Source organism: Vidua chalybeata, chromosome 4 (assembly GCF_026979565.1).
Source record: "Vidua chalybeata isolate OUT-0048 chromosome 4, bVidCha1 merged haplotype, whole genome shotgun sequence".
In the NCBI taxonomy this organism is placed as follows: domain Eukaryota; kingdom Metazoa; phylum Chordata; class Aves; order Passeriformes; family Viduidae; genus Vidua; species Vidua chalybeata.
In genome coordinates this window covers 4,173,713-4,194,024 of record NC_071533.1, presented here as the reverse complement: position 1 = coordinate 4,194,024, position 20,312 = coordinate 4,173,713, and the positions used below count along the sequence as shown (strand labels likewise).

Genomic DNA, 20,312 nt, shown 5'->3' with positions numbered 1-20,312 from the left:
ATCTGCATGCTTCCCAGTGCAAGTTTCCAGCTGGAAACATGTCAGAAAATCTGACTTGCTGGTTTTGAAACGCATGACTGGATTTGCAATCTGCTTCAGTGACTGTTTTACTTCGTCACATAGGCTCTTGTATGAGGAGATTAGCTAACAAAATAAAAAATGAATATGATGAATATTCTCTTTCCTCTAGGAGACTGAGCCAGACTTTGATAACTGTGCTGTTTGTATCGAAGGCTACAAGCCCAATGATGTTGTCAGGATATTGCCTTGCAGGTAAATTGAATGTGCTTTTACCTCTAAAAATCTCTTCAAGACAGTCTCTGCTCTCAGTTTCACACTGATGAGACTACCTGAGAAATTGGGGAGGGAAGGGTGAGTTTATTATTTTGGCCTATTCCAAATCTGTTGGTAAAGATATCTGAAATGCCTCTTTATTCAACGTGAAATGAAACTAGTGATGGTGGTGAGACGCTGAGGGTTTAGTATGGTAGTCAGAAATTTTGTCCGACCTGAGCCTATAACAAAGTCTTCAGTAGGATTTTTAAACTAAAGCTTTGATTCATCTGTTTTCCTCACTGTTTTTTTTTTTTAATTCTAATAAATGCCTTAGGAGAATTTGCCTCTGACTTGAAGGTGAGTCCTGGCCACAGCAGCCAGGGATAGAGCAGGCTCCTGCTTCCGATCGAGCTACTTCTTTTGTTATCCTGGGCCTGAGAAAAAGATGACTTTTGTCAGAAAAAAATCCCCAGCCATAGAAAGAGATGCAGCGAGTAAAACACGCCTCATGTGAAGATGCCCTGTGCAGCACATCCACCCACAGTGATGTGACACAGGAGTGCAGCCCCTAGCCACTCCTAACAGCTGTATTCATCTCTGTGCTATTGCACTGTCATTTGTGAAGTGTTACCTAATGGAGGATTTCTCTAAGGAAATCAATTTCTTAAGAAATTTCCTAGGATCAGTTGCCCCTAGGAGAGCAACAGCAAGGGTTTGATTTCCACAGAAATACAGATATGAAGTGCTGCACATATAGAGCAGAGATTTTATTTTTTTCAATAGAACTTCTTTCTTCTCCTGAGTCATGTTCACTGGCTTGAGAAACCGAAATACTTGTTTATTTTCCTGCTATGTTGTACCCTAGTAGATATTTGAATGTTACAAGCTGTCCATTTCTGTTAGTTCATGTGATTCATTGAATCTGTTTACTGCCATCACTAAATGGCTAACACAAAGCAACAGATTAATCATAAATTTGACCTACTGTAAATCCCCCACAATGACAAATTGCATGTGAACTCTTTTTTTTTTCTATAAGCAGACAGAAACACGTCACTTCATGAAGCAGAAATACGGAAAAATGAGAAATTACCAGAAAATGAGGACCTTGGTTTGGCATCAATCCTGTTTGCACAGAAGCAGAATAAAACTTGGAAATGTTGCATGATAGAGATAGGCAGTGTTTTGAGGTAGATCTACAACAGCTTAAATATATGTCTAAGCTTTAGCTTTCACTTGTGTCCCACCTCATAATTCAATGAGCCTTTGTAATCCACAGCATTGCGTCAAGCAGAGTGAATAGGAAACACAGAGTTAACAGGTGGTGTTTAGCTCTTGGCTGACTTAAAAGGTCACCCAGAAAATGACTCATGCTAAAAGGGTAGCAGTAGCAGAACTGTCTTGTAAAATACCCACAGTCTGAGCCTTAGCAGTCTGGAATTATAGAAGCTCAAAGATCTTTCTCAAGCAGCTATTTCACCAACCCTGGCTTTCCTGCTGCACAAACTGCAAGGGCAGTATTTTACATACTTGCACGGGTTTGAACTTCTGAAACATGAAATAGTACTCATGTTTCTTTCTGCTGTTTTCAAACTCATCTCCTCATCCAGAACAAAAAGGAAAGTGGATTAATTTCTGTTTCTGTGAAGTGAGTAGGAGTGTGTTATATCTTGATAAAGACCCACAGGCTCTGTAGTTTTCCTGCTCCAGCATCCTCAGTTAAGCTGTGTGCATTTTCTAACACAGGAACCTCATTAAGCCTCCATATAGCAGTGGATGAACTCTGAAGTCAAAAAGTCATGTTTACTAGGACTTGGGCTGTTTTCCCAAATGTCTTCTCTTTTCTGCTGGCACTGGGATAGGTGTTTTTGTGTACCCCACTCTGGAAAGCTCAGAGGAGAATTCCAAGTGAACTTGTGCTTCTTCCTCTTTGTCTTCATCAGGCAGCTCCCACAACTGGCTGTAGTAACAAACTTCACTCTACAGAGTGTATTAAATAAATAAGGAATGACACTTGGTAGAAGTAAAAAGTGTTGACTTGCAGTCGGTTTTAAGTTTAATGGTAGCAAACATCTCTGAAGTTGTCTTTAAGGGCACTGCCACAAAATCAAATGTAACCAAGTTTATTGTTCCCAGAGTGACATCTCTCGTCACGGCCCTACTTCATTCTGCTTGTCTTCCATCTCCAGTTTCAAAACAACATTGCCTTTTCTGCTCTAGCTCTGGAGAAGGTACTGGTCCTGCTGCTCCCAGTGTGTGCCTTTTACTAAACTTTTACTGACTTTACTAAACTTCTACAGAGAGGCAAGACATTTCTTTCAGCCTTATCTCTGCCGAGTGCCTCATAGGTTCTTTTTTTTTTTCGCTGTTTCATTTCTTTCACCAATAAACACATTCTCTGACCTCATTCCAGCTTGTTCTTTTCCCCTGAACCTTCACTCCAGTGAAACAGAGAATTTTCACTCCTGCTTTCTCTTTTTATTAGTTTCCTGTGAAAATTATTTTGTCACACACATTCTTCCCTTTGATTCCTTCCTCTCACCCTCATCATCTTCTTTTGTCCTCCTCAGAAGTAAATAATACTGCACATGCACCCCCCAAAATATCAAACCTTCTTGTTGAATACTGCAGTGCTACTCAGTCTCTCACAAAAATTCTAAATCCTTTACTTCAGCCCTAGGTCTAATCCAGGCAACTGATGCTCTTATTTAGGGTTATCAGGGATGTACCTCTCTTTCTGCATAGGTGAGACTAGGAGTGGAAGGTGGGAGGAGAACAGTTTCCCTTAATCTGGAAAAAAAGCCTCTCAAAATTATTGGCAAGCTGAACACCTTACAATAGTTGTACTGAAATCATCATCATCATCATCATCATCATTATCATTATTACTATTATTATTGTTATTATTATTTTGGGCTGAGTGCAACATGATTCTTTTCCTTGTATTATTAAAATTGCGTCTTTAAAAAAAAACATAAATGCATTTCAAACTAAAGCAATGTCTAGTTAAAAAATGCGAAGTGCTCTTTAGGTAATAGTAAATGGAATGCTCTGGGACTTTGTGCTCTGTGAGCTTTGCAGAGCCATGTGCAGCCACAGGAGAGTGCAGGAGGGATCCCAGGAGGCCACCACCTCTGGAAAAGCACAGAGGCACTGGCACGCACGTGTCGTTCTTGGCAGCTTTTTCCAACACACTCTGCAGTCTCCTGGGATGAAGACTGCAAACCCCCTGATAATTTATTGCAGTGCTTCGTTACCTTGACTGTGGCACAGCTTTTCTTATTGTGTAACCTGGATCTCACTTGCTGCAGTTTAAACAACATCTTTGTGCTTCTTATCCCTGGGAGAGGTAGGGGACGGTTGTTTCCTTTCCCTTGTGAAAATCTTTTTGTATGAGGTTGTGACAACATCTCGCCTTCCTCTCTGTCAACTAATCAATTGCAGTTCTTTTGAGAAACTTTTCAACTCATCCAAATCAACATCGTTTTGCAATGAATGTGGTTGCACATAATACGGAAAAAAACCTGCTTTTTTTTTTTTCTAGCTTTGACTTTGATTGTCAAAGCCATGTCCTGAGCCTGAGCTTGAAACATCTCTTACTGTCTTCCTGTATGGGTCATTACTTCTGAAATCACCCATGATGGCTCTATCCTCTCCTTCCATTTAAAACTTGCATCAGTCGGAACTGCAAAGGGAGGGATTTTTGTTGCAGTTGATATTTTTACATCTTTCTCTTACCATGTGACAGTGAAATTCTGCAGTTGCTCTCGTTTTACTTTATGCTGACCCTTCTTTTGCTTGAATTTGGAACATAAAACAACTGGCAATTTGTTGAATGCCATAATACATAGTGCTACACCTAATAAACTTTCAAATCCAGATCTGCAAAACCTGCCACCTTGCTTTTCTGCACAAATGTTTACATGTTCAAAATAGATATTATAAGAGCTCTAATTGTATAATGCAGTACAAAAGTTTGAGAAGGCAAATCTTTATCTGATTTTCAGTAGCATTCCATTATTCTGTGGCTTTCTGTCAAAGAATCAAGTTCCCTCTGTAGTACATATTAAATCTGAAATTAATTGAGTCATAATACACTGTGCTAAATTAGTATTGAGATGTGCAAAGTGACAAGATCTGTCATGTTTTTAAATTACTTGTCATTGTTAGGATTTATTTTAGAATATTGTTTTTGAAGCCAACTTTAGGAACACTGAACTTCAGATTTTAAAGTCTTTAAGGCATGAAAGTGTTCCAAGCTTTTGATGATGAACAAACATCATGAAATTCTCTGGATATGAACCCCAGTTTGACTGAGGCTTTCAAAGCTGGAACTTGAAAACAAAAGGGGATTTTCTGGTCTATGGTAAAATACCTTGGTGGAAACTATGTAATTTTTATTCAAACCAGATTTTGGAAATCTGTTTTGTTTTCTGAGAGATTAATAAATATCTCAGGTTTTGTAAATGGGCCTGATTATTTTGGCACAAACATGCTTCAGATGTTTGGTGATATGCATATTTATGAATGTGATTATATAATTAATTTCTTAATAAAGAAAACCAATCACTGGCAAGAATTTCAGTATTATTTCATGTAGCTGAAAGATAAGACATCATGAATTAACATTGAATTAACAAACTCAAGAAAATCTGTTGGTTAGACTTCTAAATGTAAAATCAGACACGCCTAAGAATGTGTATCTTTATGCTTTCACCTATTCAGAATGCTTGTCTGATGATGTGCTGGACATGCCCCTCCTAAGACCGAAGGAAGGAAATGTTAAGCAGGACAGAGACCAAAATCTGGTTCATTTGTTGCTATCCATTAGGCCAGGTCGTGTTTGGAGGTACAGCTTTGAACTTCAGTAAGGCTAGTGAAGTAGCGGCTTAAACTTCAAATATCACAATGCTTCATTTGATTAATCATGTTGACATACAGGATCAAATGAGATTTGATACCCCGGGCAACTGATATAATTAGACTAGATTGAACTTCCAAGAATGTGTTTGCCCTTTCTCATAGTTGTATAAAGTGATACAAAGGACAGGAAGGCAATAATTTCCCGTGCACTGATACAATGCATCTGCTGACCCATTCAGCTCAATCAGTAGCAGTTAAATATTTAGAGTGATTTTGGTACATTAGGTGACTCTGGCTTTCTCAGAGATTGCATTTCCTTGTAGAGACTGGTATGTGCCGTGCTCCAGGCAGAGCCTTAGGATCTTACAGATATTTAGGTATTTCAAGTCTAACAATAGACCCAGCACTGCCAAGCCCACCACTAAAGCATGTGCTCATGTGCCACATCCACATATCATAAAATACCTCCAGATGCCACTTCCTTGGGCAGCCTGTTCCAATGCCTGACCACCCTTTGGGTGAAGAAATGTTTTCTAATATTCATAGTAACAGAACATGCTCTCAAGAGAGAATACAGTCTGCCATACACACACTAAAGATCTCTACAGTCATTATCAGTTTGTTAAAGGCAAAGCTAAAACAAGAAACTTTCAGTTGCTCCACCTGATTAATGTCTAGGAAAAGTAGTGCCCAGCAGCTACAGGGCTCAGGTAGTTGCTTGGTGGTCACTTCAGACTCAGAACAGGATTAGCAACAATTCCTTCAGGAAATTGGGTAGGAGCTCTCTCTGATGGGCAGCTTCTAAAGAGCGGGGAAGTCAGAGAGAATATTTATAAAAGCACTGTACTGTTTTTTTCTGTTTAAATGAAAAGTATCTTTTTTTTTTTTTTTAATTCAATTTATTTCTTTATTCCTCTATCCTGAAAAATACTAGACCCTCAATGGCTTCACATTTAAATGATGTGTAATCAGGTTTGCCTGTAGAACTATTGAGAAAAACTAACATGATTTTTACCTTTTCCAGCAAGCAGCTTTTGTTTACTGGCAACCTTTAACATTTAAAGAATATCGGGTTTGCTAATGCATTTTGTATATTTTCGCTAAGTCTCTAAATATCTATATCTTCTATTTCAAACACATTCAAATGTGCTTGAGTTGCTGCAGGAATCATTTTAGCCTTGTGTGTGTAGGACCTAGTTCTGCAGTCCTTGAAGAGGTCACGAACCGCACCAGTTGAAATACTCTCACTGAAAAGAATTCAGAATCATCTGGTGCTAAGTGGTAAATTGTGCTGTGGTGCATTTGAATTAAGATATCCTGGTTTTCATTGCAGGCATCTTTTCCACAAGTCCTGTGTAGACCCCTGGCTGCTAGACCATCGTACCTGCCCGATGTGTAAAATGAATATTCTAAAAGCTCTAGGGATTCCGGTAAGCACTTTGCAGAGCAGCCCATCAGGGCAGAATGGAAACCCCAGCCACCTGAGTATATCCCTAGCCTTTGCCTCTCTGTTCCCATCTCACTCTTTTTGCCATATTATTGAATATTATAATATAATTATATTATAATATAATTTATATTATCATATAATTGATTGTTATATTATATATATATTATCATATAATTGATTATTATCAACCTCTGATAATAATTATAACGTCAATTAATTATTATCTACCTCTGTCCTGCATCCCACTCATATTAGCAAGGAAGAGTGTGGGTGTTGGTTGAGTGTTGGGATTTGTGTGTCTCTGGCTGCCTGCTTGGTGAAGCAGAAGATTGTTCACTGGTGTTTTGGTGGATTTATAGAATCTTTCACGTAGCTTTCAGGACTGGATTTATTTTTTTAATCGTGTCCTTGGTTCAAATCTGAAAGCAGGGAAGTCTGCAAATAAAATTTTCTTTGCTGCACTCACCAAGGACAACTAACTGCTCATTCTGGGGATGCAAGTCCTTTTTCTGTCAGATTTCTCTTTAAAGTCTATCTGAAGCAAGGTCTGTACTTTCCTAATTCCAGTTAAGAGCCATTTCTCCCAGTTACTAAGGATGTGGTGGAGCGCATGACATACAAGAAATTGTTAAGCTCTTTGATATTTGGAACATTCAAACGTGGTTAGAAACTGCCAGAGTAACTGATCTTTCTAAGTCGCACGTTTGCGCTCAGATACTGTGTGTCCTGTCTGCCATACACTGTCTGCCAAGTGGAGCTATCACAGAGCTCAGGGCTTCACCAGGAGGGAGTGAGTCACTCTCCTCCACCGTGCAAGGCTTGTGAAGTTCCATACTGAAACACCTCCAGCTGATGCATTAGCAGGTGCTGCAAATAGCCCCCCCATCACGCACAGGCAGTGATGCACCAGCTCGCATTTGAAAGAGCTCCATAAAGTAAAAGAGCTCACGTGAACATACTGGGGAGCTGGGATAGCCATTCTCAGAGAAATCAGTTTCACAGAGACAAGGAAGCAGGCTGCAGGCAGGTATGTTAATAAACCTAATATCATCCAAACTGAAAACATGCCAAGGGGGAAAAGAAGGAGGGCATTGTAGCTAGGGCTACTTTTTCTGCTAAACATGCATATTGTCTTTAATATATTTAGAGGCGATGCAACTGTTAAATCAGTGCTTAAGATGAAAAGTCCAAATGAAGGCTAGCTCTGCCATTCAGCATCTCTGCACCTAGGCTTAAATACAGAAACATTTCCCCAGGTTCTGTCTGAGCTCACAGGCCTGCCATGAGCAGTCACACAGGGCTCTGACACCTCTTCTCCCTACCCAGTGTATTGTTCCATGGCTTCCCCGTGCTTCTGACAGCACCATACAATTTCTGCTCTCACACGGGCCCGTTCACATTTTTGTCCAAGCACTTCATTAATGTGCTCTTTGTCCAGCTTCACAATCAGGGGATATAGGCAAACCAGAGCCATGCTTTCTGGAGGCCTGCAGTGAGATGTTAAAGGCTTTCCAGAAAGTTTAGTGCTGTCAGAATTTACATCGAAGGACGTGGCTCTCACTGGCTTCGCTGGCTGCTGCTGAAGGCTGAGCATGTCCACAGGCTGTTTGAGGCTGGGCACAGCTAGTGGAACAAGAAACATGCCCAGAGGCCACGTGTAGAAGTTTTGGTTTACATGGCTGGATTTCACTGCCTATGAACAGCTCTGTAGTGGCAGGTGTAGAAGTACCTAATTGCCAGGAATAATTGAAACACCATTACATTTCCTCAACCACTGTTTCCCTTCTCATAGCTCCCTTTCCTCTGCTGTACAGTACAGCAGAACAGGGATCTATCCTGCTCTCCTCACTGAGAGCTTTCTGCTTGGAGCTTCTTTGGAAATAATTGTACTGAGCATGTAATTAAAGATGCTGCTGTAACCTACATGAACTACTGGTTCAAATTAAGATTTCCAAATCAGTTTTAGTGTTGGTCTGTCTTAACAGTAAAAATAAAGCACTTGGATGTTAATGTTCCACTAGCAAAGTTTGGGGGGTTTTTTTAGAGGATTTTATTGTATGAATTTCTGTAAAAATTTCCTGTAGGTTGTTCTAAGACAACAAGCTGAAAACATCCCTCTTCATCTCTTGGAAGAAGCATGATGATGTACATGGATCATTGGATGTGTTCATGAAGGGAGAGTCTTATCCCTCAAAGTGACTTACAGTAGGAGCTGCTGTCCATGAGAAATTGGAGTAGATGGTAGCCTTTGTGTCATGCTTCCTCTGGTTTACAGCAAAGGAAGTGGAGGTATAAGAGCATCTGGTAGCTTGAGGGTTAAAAATTCCTGTACTGCTGTCAGTTGCTGCTCTTCCTCTCTTTTTTCTACCTTCTCTGTCTGAAATACACCTCAACTCCTGTTTGTTCCTTTCCTACCTTATGCTCTCTCCTCCTTCTCCTCAGCATAGCCCCTCCTGCCCAACCCATGTCCTTTTGAGCTCCTGCTCAGCTCCCAGGACCTGATTTCCACCTGCACAGAAATCATATTGTCCTCTACCCTTCTCACTGCCTAGCACCAGCTGAGGACAGCCCGGGGTGGACATCATTCCTAAGGTGTGCTTTCTGGTGCTCCCATGAGCCAAAAAAGCCACCAGCACACGTGAACTAGTGTTTTTAGAGACTCATCACTTAGCCAGATGTCCATAGGCCACTGTGGGAAAAGATGCTGCCCCCAAAGAACCTGTAAAGTTCTAGGGCTTCTCAGTGAGAGGTGGCAAACATTTCTGTAGAGTGGATAAAGCAAAATGTTGTTCCCTAACCACATTCTTGACTCTCGCTGAGCCCTCTTAGCTGAAATTTCCACACACAAAAGAAGAAAAAAGCCTTAGGCAGGCATCAGCCTCTGATGGGAGACTTGGGTGCAAATTTGCCAAAGCCCTTTTGCAGGCTTTTACAATGGGAGGAATGAGGAAATCTTAGCATAGACAGGCTATGGGGGACTTTTTCCTGCCAGCTGCATGTTTGTCCTATGGTTGTTATTAAAGACCTGGCTTGTGTGTCTGTGCATATACTGTGCTTCATTTAGCTGGAAGACTTTGGATTTTCCAGGAAAGGCTTGGTTAAACCCCAGATATCTAAATGCTTCAATTCAATTCACAACTAAACTCTGCATTTACTTTGTAATAGAGACTTCAAATATTATCTACCCTAAGCTCAGATTCCCCAGGCAGCCAAGAGGCACCAAAACTCCTGCGCTCATTTTCACAGTTGCTGAGCACCCCAACACCTCCACTGTTCTCCAGTCTGCAGCTCCAGAAGATTATTAACTATCTATCAGCACATGGCTGGCCTGACCTTTTCCACTCTTTGCTGGCAAATCCAGCTCAGACTACACCTGCAGCATTTGGAAAGGATTACCTGTGAAAGTGTCTTTCACTTTTCAAAGAGCTACATTGCTATTGGGACAATCAGATCACATAAAACAGTTTCCCTCTGCTTCTCCCTCTTTCCTGCACACATCTGCTGGACATGCAGTCAGCTGCATTTTTGGCAGCAGATTGTATGACTTGAAGCTATTAACTGAGATCCTTAGCCAAACCCTCTGAAGTCAATACAAAGCTTTCCCTTGACTTTAGTGGAATTGTGCTCTCGAAGCACTTACATGCAGGGCACAAGTGAAACCAATATAATTAAACTTAGCAACTGTATCTGGGTTTTTTTTGTTTTTTTCTGATCAGTATTTAATATAAATATTTTCATAGCATGCTGCTTAGTTTGGGGCATTTTTTTTTCAATTAAAATGATTCACGAGTAAAGAGATTAATTGTATCAAGCAATTTTTTTTTTTAATCTTTAATGTTTGGTTTGACTTTCAATTGTAATCCCCCTCTTTAGAAGGTTTAAAAGTTTGTGATAAAACCCCATTCTAGGAATAACTGGAATCAGAGCAAAGGACAGACAACTGGTCCCCTGAAAAACTGAAATAATTTTGCCTATAGGAGAGAGGAAAATAGGCCTTTTGTTTTTAATATACACTGCCATCAAAGGTGAATTAAATTAAAAATGAAATTCTGAAAACATTCTTTTATAATAGCTAAGAGAGAGGAAAAGAGTGATAGATCTAAGGGATAATTTTGGCTCCCTGTCCTACAGATAAGTGATTGGTACTTCACTTGGAAAGGTACAGATCCAGTGAGTTTCATTAACACCTGGCATAGTTGAATGTGCCTTTTTTATCCCAAATCTGAGGCATTCTTGTTGCTTGTGGATTAGATTGGAGCCAGACAACAACAGTTCTAGTTTTCATTCCAAACTTCAGTTTGTGGGTACAAGACTGCTGAAATTGCCTGTCTTTTTCATTAGAAACACTTGTGAAAAAAAATACTTAAGAAGTGACAACAATCCGACAGGGAATGTGTGGAAAAAGAGAAAACATGCTAAGTTCCTGATTCTGAAAAAAAAAAAAAATGTAAACATATGGTAACCTTCAGTACTTGAATTCAAGGAGATTTCTCTTGTGCTTAAAGTTAAATCTCTCCTTAAGCCTTTGCTGTATCATATTTTGCTTAGTTTCTTTGTGCCTGCTGTGGAGATAAGCAGGTAGTGAGATTTTCCAAAGGGCCTTGGCATGCAAGACAACTAAGTATGTTGAAAAAAAAAAAATCAGAGTACACCTCCTCTGACATTGGCCATTTGAATGTTGGGTTTCCAGTCTGCCAGCTTAAGCCCTGCTTAGTGCTGAGCAGAGGGAGCAATTCATACCTAGGGCTAAGGGATGAATCACATAGCAAAAACATCTCAAACCCCTGAAGTTTCGAGGAAACCTAAATGAGTGATCCAGACTAGCTGTCTGGTTCCTGGAGAATAAAGATAAATGGAAACAAATTAACATTTCCTAACTTAACAAGGCCTCTGTCACTGGTCTTGCTTCACATAGCAAGAAAAACTGTGAGTCAAAAAATTCTCTTCAGTTTCCCATTATTGTCTACTTGTTTTTTTTCTCATAATTGTGTTTTGTAGGAAATACAGTATTAGCAAATATGATCTTTTGATGTTTAGAGACTTGTCTTATAAACAGTTTTAGCTTCTAGTTTTGCACCACACACATAGATGCACCCACAGGCAGTTCTTACTGAATTCTTATTCCAGTAAGCTCAGATACTGGCTCTGTAAAATGTATATTTGAAAAAAAATAATAATTATTAGAAAATATAATTGTTCCCCTTCAGCTCCTGTCTCTGTTTACATCTGTGATCTGATTCAGCAATCTGCCTATGTTGAGCAGATCATACCAATAAGTGAATTACTTTTTTAATGTGCACATTCCCAACATTCCCAAGCCCTTTTAAAAGTATCAATAAGAATGTTTAGCAATTGTAGGTGACACAGTTTAATACTCAATATTTCCATGGCATACTTTGGGTCTCTCTTCCAACAGATTGTATTAAGTTTTAAGCACATGAAGACAAACACTGTGTGTTTATTCATTCTATGCTGTCATTTTCCAACACTGAAATAAAGCCCAAAAAATCTGACGAAGAGGTAAGAAGTAAATAGAACCTTTTTATCAGGTAGGAGCTCGATTTTTCTCCTTTTTCTTCCCATTAGCCAAATGCAGATTGCATGGATGATATACCTCCAGACCTGGAAGCATCCATAGGAGGAGCACCCACCAACCAGATCACAGGAGCCAGTGACATCACTGTGAACGAAAGCTCCGTGGCCCTGGATCCCCCAGCCCGGACCCTGGGAGTGCTGCAAGTCATCCAAGACGTGGACTCCTTTCCCCAGGCTGGCGAGGGTAACTTCACAACGAGCAGTAAGTTACAATTTCTGGCAGGATTTGCACTGAAATAAATGTCTAGAGACTCCAGCCACAAACCCATCTCTAGTGAGCAGCCTTTGAGGGCTTTTCATTGGAGCAATGGCCTTATTTTAAGGCCAGAAGGGATCTACAGGGTAAGTAAATTTAATTATCATGTGTTCTGCTGTACTGGACTGATGGTCAGAGTTCCTGTGCTTGAAAGCCTGGGTGCAGCTAAGCAACACTGATTTTTTTGTACAAAAAAAGCAAAAAGGAGAATTTTACATGTTTTCAGTGTCTTTAGTTTTCACTTGTGTAAGGTGTGTAAGTGGTACCATTTGAGCAAGTAATCCTCAAAATGTCTGCATGTCTCTCCGTTCCTAAAAATTATATTCTCTGTTAAAAATCTGTTTCTGACAGTTTAAAAGGAATGTTGTCAGCTGTTTTGAATGAGGACTGTGCTAGTCTAAAATTCTCATTTTTGGGCAAAGTAGCAGATCAGTAGAAAATACCTATCTGGTTGATACCAGTTGGTATATTGACAAGACTATTATAGAAAATCATCAGATGTACTCGAAGAGAGGTAGAAAAATGTGATGAAATACAGTTTTGTGTATAGAGATTGTGTAGGTTCTGGAGAAAAGATACATTTTCAGTGGTTTCTAGGTACTGCTATGGGCCTGAGCATGGAAAAGAAGGTAAGTAAAAATATTATGTGTAAAAGGTAGGAGAGACATTATAACACTAGGCTGAAATGATTTTACATTGCTCTTCTTACTCTGTGGAGAGACCTGATAATCCCATTTTCTCTCATGTTGTCATGCCATGTCATGGAAGTGAAAATAACTTCCAGAAAGACTGGACTTGTGACCTTAGATGCTGGTGACCCGGATTTTTACATCCTGTTTTGTGGATTTCAGGTTTCAGGTTTGGCCCTTTTATGGTTTAAGTTCTGGATCCAGCAAGGAGTGAGCAGCAGTGTTATAATCCCAGCCATCTTCCATGGCCAGCCTGCCAGCTGGGGACATTCAGTTTTCTCAAGTCTCCTTCCTTGAGTGCTGGCAAGAGCCGTTCAGAACAAGATGGGATTTTGTTCCTTCCAGTAATTGTTTTAAAATGCATTTAAGGCTGATTTTAAAAACAAAGGAAAGATGGCACCACAGTGTAATAAAGACTGGGCAAAATGCTGGTCTCTGCTCTGCCCTTTAGCACTGCAGAAGCAAGTAGATCCTCTCATGGATAATGGTCCTTGCCCCACAGTTCTCTGCAAGATGCACACTGTGAAGGCTGGGAAGGAGGGCTGTGGGGTGCCCCTAATACACACAGCTGCATGACACACGCTGGGAAAAGCCAGCAGCCTGGTCCCAAGCCCAGCATGAGGAGCAGACTGTGCTTTCCATCCCAGGATCTTGTCAGGCTGAGAAGCAGCTCTTCTGGTTTCTCACCAGGCGTAACAATGGTGTCGAGGGTGCCAGGGAGCACAAGAGCTCGGTAACTCTCCAGGCACTCTCTTCCCTCCAGAGTTGTTTCAAGAGCTTGCAGAAGGACCAAACACACTTTTAATTCGTTTTCTGAGTTGCCAACTAAGTTAAGTAACTGGGTGAAAAGCTTTCTCAGAGCCAGCAGAACACTGCAAGGCTACAAAGATGCTTGATTTTGCCTTGGCGCCCTTTGTTTTCCACCTTACCCTCCATTTCCCCCCTTACCTTTGATAACATTGGACAATGGACCTGAAGACTGGACAATCCTGAGGGCTGGCAGCAGAGCCCACAGACAAGGAACTTGCACCAAGACCAGGCACACAGACAGCAAATTATGGAGCATCAGGAGATCTCGTCTCCTGAAGAGACTGGCCAGGCCCAGGGAAGGACTGCGAAAAGAGTTTTGCTCCTGGTTATGAGAGAGAGAGCAGGAGAAGAGCGCAGGGAGAGAAAACTGGCGGATTGAAGGCTGGAAACCTCACACTGTCAGAGGTGTGGGTGGGGGAGCAGGCCTTTCCAGTGGCTTTGAGAGGAATGAAGACCTGAGGAAAGCTCAAAGCACCTTGGGACCTTCCAAAAGCGAATGTATGCCTGCCTATGCTGTGGTTGTCACACAGTCACTCAGGGAAATCTGGTTTAATACTTAGTTAGCTGCTGTCATTCATTCATCATTGACATGTAGGCATGAATCTTCATCTGGATTTCTCCTCTAAAGGGCAATGCAGTACTCGAATATTTGTCAGTGATGGATGTGCAAGTTTCCCTGCTGTCATCGCCGCATCCAGCGTGGTGCATTTTGCAGTAGTTCCCAGAAAAGTCACTTAGGCCCTTTTTGCAGCAGAGCTGCAGCAAAGAAGAGGTCTTTGGTTGGGAGTTAGGGGAGCTGAGTTCCAGCAGTTATGGGAATTTGACTCTCTAGTTGCCTCATGTGAATTTGGAGGGTTCAGGCAGTCTGAAAGGTAGAACTTGGCATTGTAGGCAACCTGAATTCTTAAGGCAGTGAACAGGGAACATCCAGCAACTTATAGATAGTTGTGGTATGAATCCAAATGCTAACTAAATCAGAGGGCAACTGTAGGCTAAATAACTGGGTCACAGCTGTCAGAGTAGATGGAACTTCATAGGCATTGTGTCTGTTTATTGTATTTCTCCTATCCAGAATGCTCAGTTACACAACCACAGAGCTTGCTGAGCGTGCCCTTTCTGTGAACTAGCCTGCCTGGGAATTTGTAAGTGATGACACTGATTGCTCCTAGGAATCTTTGCTGCAGTTGCCAGGTCCTGGCCTCGTTATATAGCATTACTGATGCCAGCCTACTCCAAGGCTGAATCTGCACTGCAGATTCAGAAGTCTTTTCCTCCTTGTTATTGAATCTGTGCAGACTCCAAGACTCCAGTGCAGCCTTGATGTGGCCTACTGCACCCAGCACCACAAGTCCTTGCATCCTCTCTTGTTCCTCACAAAGTTCAGTGGTCCAGGAGGTAAAGGACTTGCCACCTTCTTTCCACCCACTTCTGCAACGCTTTTCACTTCATTGTTGTTACATTCTTTTTTGTCTGTTGATTAATCATTCTGGTATTGTTGTCTTGGTTTGGGTTTAATTTCCCTTCCTGTGTTTCCAGTGATTATTCAGAGCCAGAAGACCTCCCTCAGTGTGTCTGGAGGGAGGGTATTCCCAGAATACTGTTCACATTGGGTAAAATTCTGTCTCCATGGTGGCAAAGCTCCTGCTTACTTCAGTGGGGCCAGATTTTAATTTCTGAAACTCGGCCAGTGCTTTTCTTCTTTTCTGTGTGTATTCTTTTCTGTGTGTATGCTCAGCAGACATCTCATCTTCTCTCCCTCCCTTTTGCTCCCCATGCTCCTGATATCTGTGGGACCCTTGGAAATGTAGTGTACTGTGAACATCTGGATGGGACTAAGCCCTAGGATTCCTTGCTAAACCAAGGATCTCCTGTTTACTAGCACTGAGCACTTAAAAATGGACCAGCAGTTTCTCTCAGCTGCCTTTTAGCAAGATCTAAGCCTTCATCAAGTCTCCTGGGCATATCCACAGCCCAAAGTCTGTTCAGTGTTTAGTCTTAGTGATTGTTTGCTGTCTGTGGTGGGATATTGTGGAGGATCCTGGGATAGCATGTTCTAATCTCTGTAACAGGTTGCTGAAAAGGTATTGATGGAAAAAATGAAAAACTGTAGTTTTGAAAAAAAAAAAGAGGGGAGGGGGAGAGTGGACAGGGGAAAATAGTGTGAAATATGTAAGAGTTCATCTCAGCTGAGTTTGCTGCTCTGACTTTTTCACCTCTCCAGAGCATACAACAGATGACAACCTAAGGATCTTTTTCTACAACAATGCATCATAGCAATCCGTGGCACCTAATTTTTAGTAGTGACTTATGCAAAATGTTAACATTTTTTGATATCTCAGTGCAGGTGGAATTTCCTGCTCTACACATGATATGAGTGTGAGCTGGACCTGGCTAAGATCTGAACTTGAAGGAGCTCTGAGCTACACCAGCTTCAGAGGGTGGATCTAAGATGTGAGGAGACCATTGCAATATTCTTTGGGTCAGGCTCAGCTGGGATTGAATGATATGTTTAAAAAAGGTAGTTTTCTGGGAAAGTAGCATCTAGATATTCTAAAGGCATGGTAACACTGGCAGGTGAAAAGTAGTTATTAGATTTTATTCTTCTATAGCATCCATGGTCATTTATCTCCCTCGAACACTTACTAATTTCTGCAGTAAATAATGTGCACTGTCTTTGCCATCTCTTTGTAAATACTTCCTGTTTTTTAATTTAGACAAGCTTTTATATTCCATTCTGTGGGCTGTCTCATCCCACCACATAGGGCCTCAGAAATCCCACGAGTACTATCTCTGCAGCTGGAGGAAGATCCATAAATAATTCTACTGCACACATGAGCAGGACTTTCAGTGTGGAAAACCACAAACTTTCCCCCAAGGTGTCATATCACCTGCAAAGTCCACAGAGTCTGGCACACTGTACAACAGTGTGGGCAGTCTATGCAGTATCAGTAGTTCCTTTCTGCCTCTCATTTTGTTCTTTCCATAAAACCCTGCCAACGTACAGCTCATCATGACTGCTAGGACCCTTTCAAATCTCTCTGATAGCTCTTCATTGCTCTTCATTAAATCTAATAATATAACTTTTCAAGTAATTATTTTGATCTGTATGTGTCTAAAATGTCTTTTGTGAAGAATAGTCAGCCTTTGGAAGTGGATGAAAGTGCATGATAAGAATCTGATCCACTGTTGTCTTGTAACCACTTGACTGTTCCTCCTTGCTATGAATAGTGGGGTTTTATAGGTGGAATGTAAAGAGGGAGGAAAAGGTGGGAAAAACTCTCTAGATACTAGTTAAAACAGCAAGTTATTAACACTTGCATTAGCAAGTCCTAATCCTGTCCCAGAGAGAGAATTCTGATGGGACCTAGTTAAAGACTGAGCAGATTGGGCCCCATGTGCCTGCTGTGTGACGTAAGTCCTGGTGGCTCTTGTGGGGATATTGCACTGAATAATTGTCATGGAGCAAAACTTCCAGTGAGCTAGGTTGATAGATTGTTTTGGGACTAACACTGATGCCAACATAGCACTGGTGGTTTGAAAGAGTCATCAAGTGAAACATAGCTGGCACTAAAAATGTACTCTGGCTTATCACATACACCTACAAGACTCCTGCCAGACTCTGAATGGACAGGGAAGTTTTCCTGTTATAAAACTGCTCCTCCTTTCCATATGTTGAGAAGTGAAATGCAAAGTGTTTCTGCATGGAGAATTTCAAAAGGGGGTGTACAAAACTGCTGTGAATCAAGGAGGAAATTTAAGTTCTAATTTATTTGTTTGTTTTCTGTTTCACATCCTCGGTGAAACAGAAACTGTGTACAGAGCAAGGATGGAGACAAGAGGTCAATAAGGTCCCTTGTCCCCACTGAGCTTTAATATGGCTCAATCAGGGCATGGTAAGCACTCACAGCAGTCTGGACTGACCTAGGGTCCCAAAAAGGCTGCAGATGCCACGAAGGTTGCTTAATATTTGAGTCTAGGAAGAGATATAGAAGATAGCGTTCACTTTCAGTAGTGGAAGCTCCATTCTTTAAGTCCATTTGAAGTCTGTGACAGTCCCTGGCTTGCCCCTGTCTGTCTCAAATTACATTCCTGCCTCCATGTTGCTTTTATGTTGTGTAGCTGCCTTGGAAGCCCCGGTCCAGAAGCCAACCAATTTCTTCCTGGTGGTTTTGTTTCTTTTGGATCAGTTTTCTGATCCAGAAGTTGTTGTGCCAGTACAATAGGAAGAAAGAAATGTGGAGCACAAGAGAAGAGAGGGACATAGAAGCCAGCTTCCACAACACTATTCCCAAAAGCAAGCACACTATCTCCATCACCACTGGACCCTACACAGCTGTCTATTTTGCTCAAAAATCATAATAGACAACTAGGCAAAGAAAGGATGGAGCTTCAAATCTCATTTGAATGCTCATATCTGAGTATACAAGCATTTTATTAATGTTCAGGGAATGCAAGAGACATAAGGGATTTATTGCCTCTGACAATGAAAATAAGGAAGGGAAAGTGCTCCTGTAAAGAGTGTAGGTATTTGGTTTGCTTGAGAAGGTTTTGGTAGCAAGGTTTGCTTGAGAAGGTTTTGGATGCTGGAGCAGCCTATATTTTCAGGACTGCACCCCGTGGAAGGGAGCCATGCTGGAGCAGTTAGTGAAGAACTGTGTCTGTGGAAAGGACTTACATTAGAGAAGTTTGGAGGCCTGTCTCCTGTGGGAGTGTCCCCATGTTGGAGGAGGGGAAGAGTATGAGGAGTCCTCCCCCTGACAAGGAAGGAGCCATAGAGGAAATGTGATGAACTGACCACAACCCCCACTCCCCTACGCTGCTGGGGGGAAAACAGGAGGAGAATTTGGGAGTGAAGTTAAGCCCAGAAAGAAGGGAGGAGTTGAGGGAAGGTGTTTTTAAGATTTATTTCTCCTTACCCTACTCTGATTTGATTGGCATAAATTAGATTAATTATTTTCCCCCCAAGACGAGTCCCTTTTGCATCTGATGGTAACTGGTGGTAATCTCCCTCTGTCCTTAGCTGGACCCACTTGCCTTTTGTTGTATTTTCTCCACTCTGCCCAGATGAGGACAGAGATAAAGTGACTACTTTGGTGGGCTCCTGGTGTGCAGTCAGGGTCCAGGCACCACACTGTGTTGGTGCAGAAGCGTGTCCTTAGATGTGTCATTCCCAATTGCCCTGAATGTGCATTGCACGTGTGCAGGGGAAAAGGGGACCTGAGGACCAGCACCACTGATAACATAGCTATTGTAAATGCAGGTGAACCCAGTGGGAGGGAATGATGATGTCTAACTCCAGTTCACAAAGTTGAATGATTTCTTTATTATAACTATGCTGTAATACATTAATATACTATGTAAAAAAAAAAAAAAAGATATTAAAACTACGTATCTACTTTCTCTAACTACTATATCTAACTAACTCACAACTTGTGACTTTCTCTCAAGAGTCTAAACACAAATAGATTTAATTGGCCATCAGGCTCAAACAATTCTCACTAAAATCCAATCAGGTAATCACCCTAAGTGAACAATTCTCTAAACACATTCTACATAAGAAAAACAAAGAGCAGAAATAGAAACTGTTTTCTCTGTCTTCCTCTCTCAGTGCACCTTTATGAAAAATCTTAAGAGAGAGAGAAATGTGCTTACTACACATAGCTTGTTATCTTTCTCTATATTCCAGTGTCTTTAGCAGATATCTGGATGAAACACTGCACAAGAAAGCTTCTAAAGCAAAATTGACAATGTAGAGTAAAATACAAATCTGAACTGCAGAGAGACCAGATGACTTCATACTAGCTAATCTCTTTGATTTATACTTGACAAAAAAAGCCTTGCCTTGCAAGAGATATTCAGTATCTTGCATACAATTGACTTGATTATTTACATTTGTAATGTCTGTAGAGTTTTAGTCTCCTTAGTTTTTACTCAAAAGCCTCCACTGAAATCATCAGGAAGTGCTGTTTAAGATACAATGTGCTTCTCTGATTCTGAATCTTTTTCTTATCAATTCAGAAACAAAACCAAATGGGAGACACAAGGACCCAGCTTGGATCAGCACCTGAAAATAAGAAGTATGGCAGAGCAATGGCTCTACAGTAAGGCAGAGAGGAAGGGGAGGATTCCAGGGTGCCTCTGGATAGGCAAGGCAAAAGTAATGCTCACCTACACTGTGCAGAGCTCAGAGACCCCTGCCAGGGTCAGGCTGTGCTGAATCAGTCAGTGCATACACAGCTATGGACCCGCTTCCAGAAACCTCACAGGTAAGAGCAGATCACAGCAAGCAAGCTGGTCTCGTAAATTTACTGGGGAAAGAAAGACAATGAAAAGGCAGCTGTGCCTCTTGGAGGTACAGGAGGCACTCAGAAAG

At 41.3% G+C, this 20,312-nt stretch overlaps 1 protein-coding gene across 2 annotated transcripts in view; it reads left to right on the top strand.

The window, feature by feature from the left end:
* RNF150 (ring finger protein 150) overlaps window positions 1-20,312 on the top strand; it is a 116,225-nt gene that overhangs the window by 74,551 nt on the left and 21,362 nt on the right. For both annotated transcript variants that reach the window (XM_053941023.1, XM_053941022.1), the window contains exons 4-6: window positions 191-273; window positions 6,473-6,569; window positions 12,176-12,386. In XM_053941023.1, coding sequence (XP_053796998.1) covers window positions 191-273; window positions 6,473-6,569; window positions 12,176-12,386 — 391 coding nt within the window. The remainder of the gene's footprint in view (window positions 1-190; window positions 274-6,472; window positions 6,570-12,175; window positions 12,387-20,312) is intronic.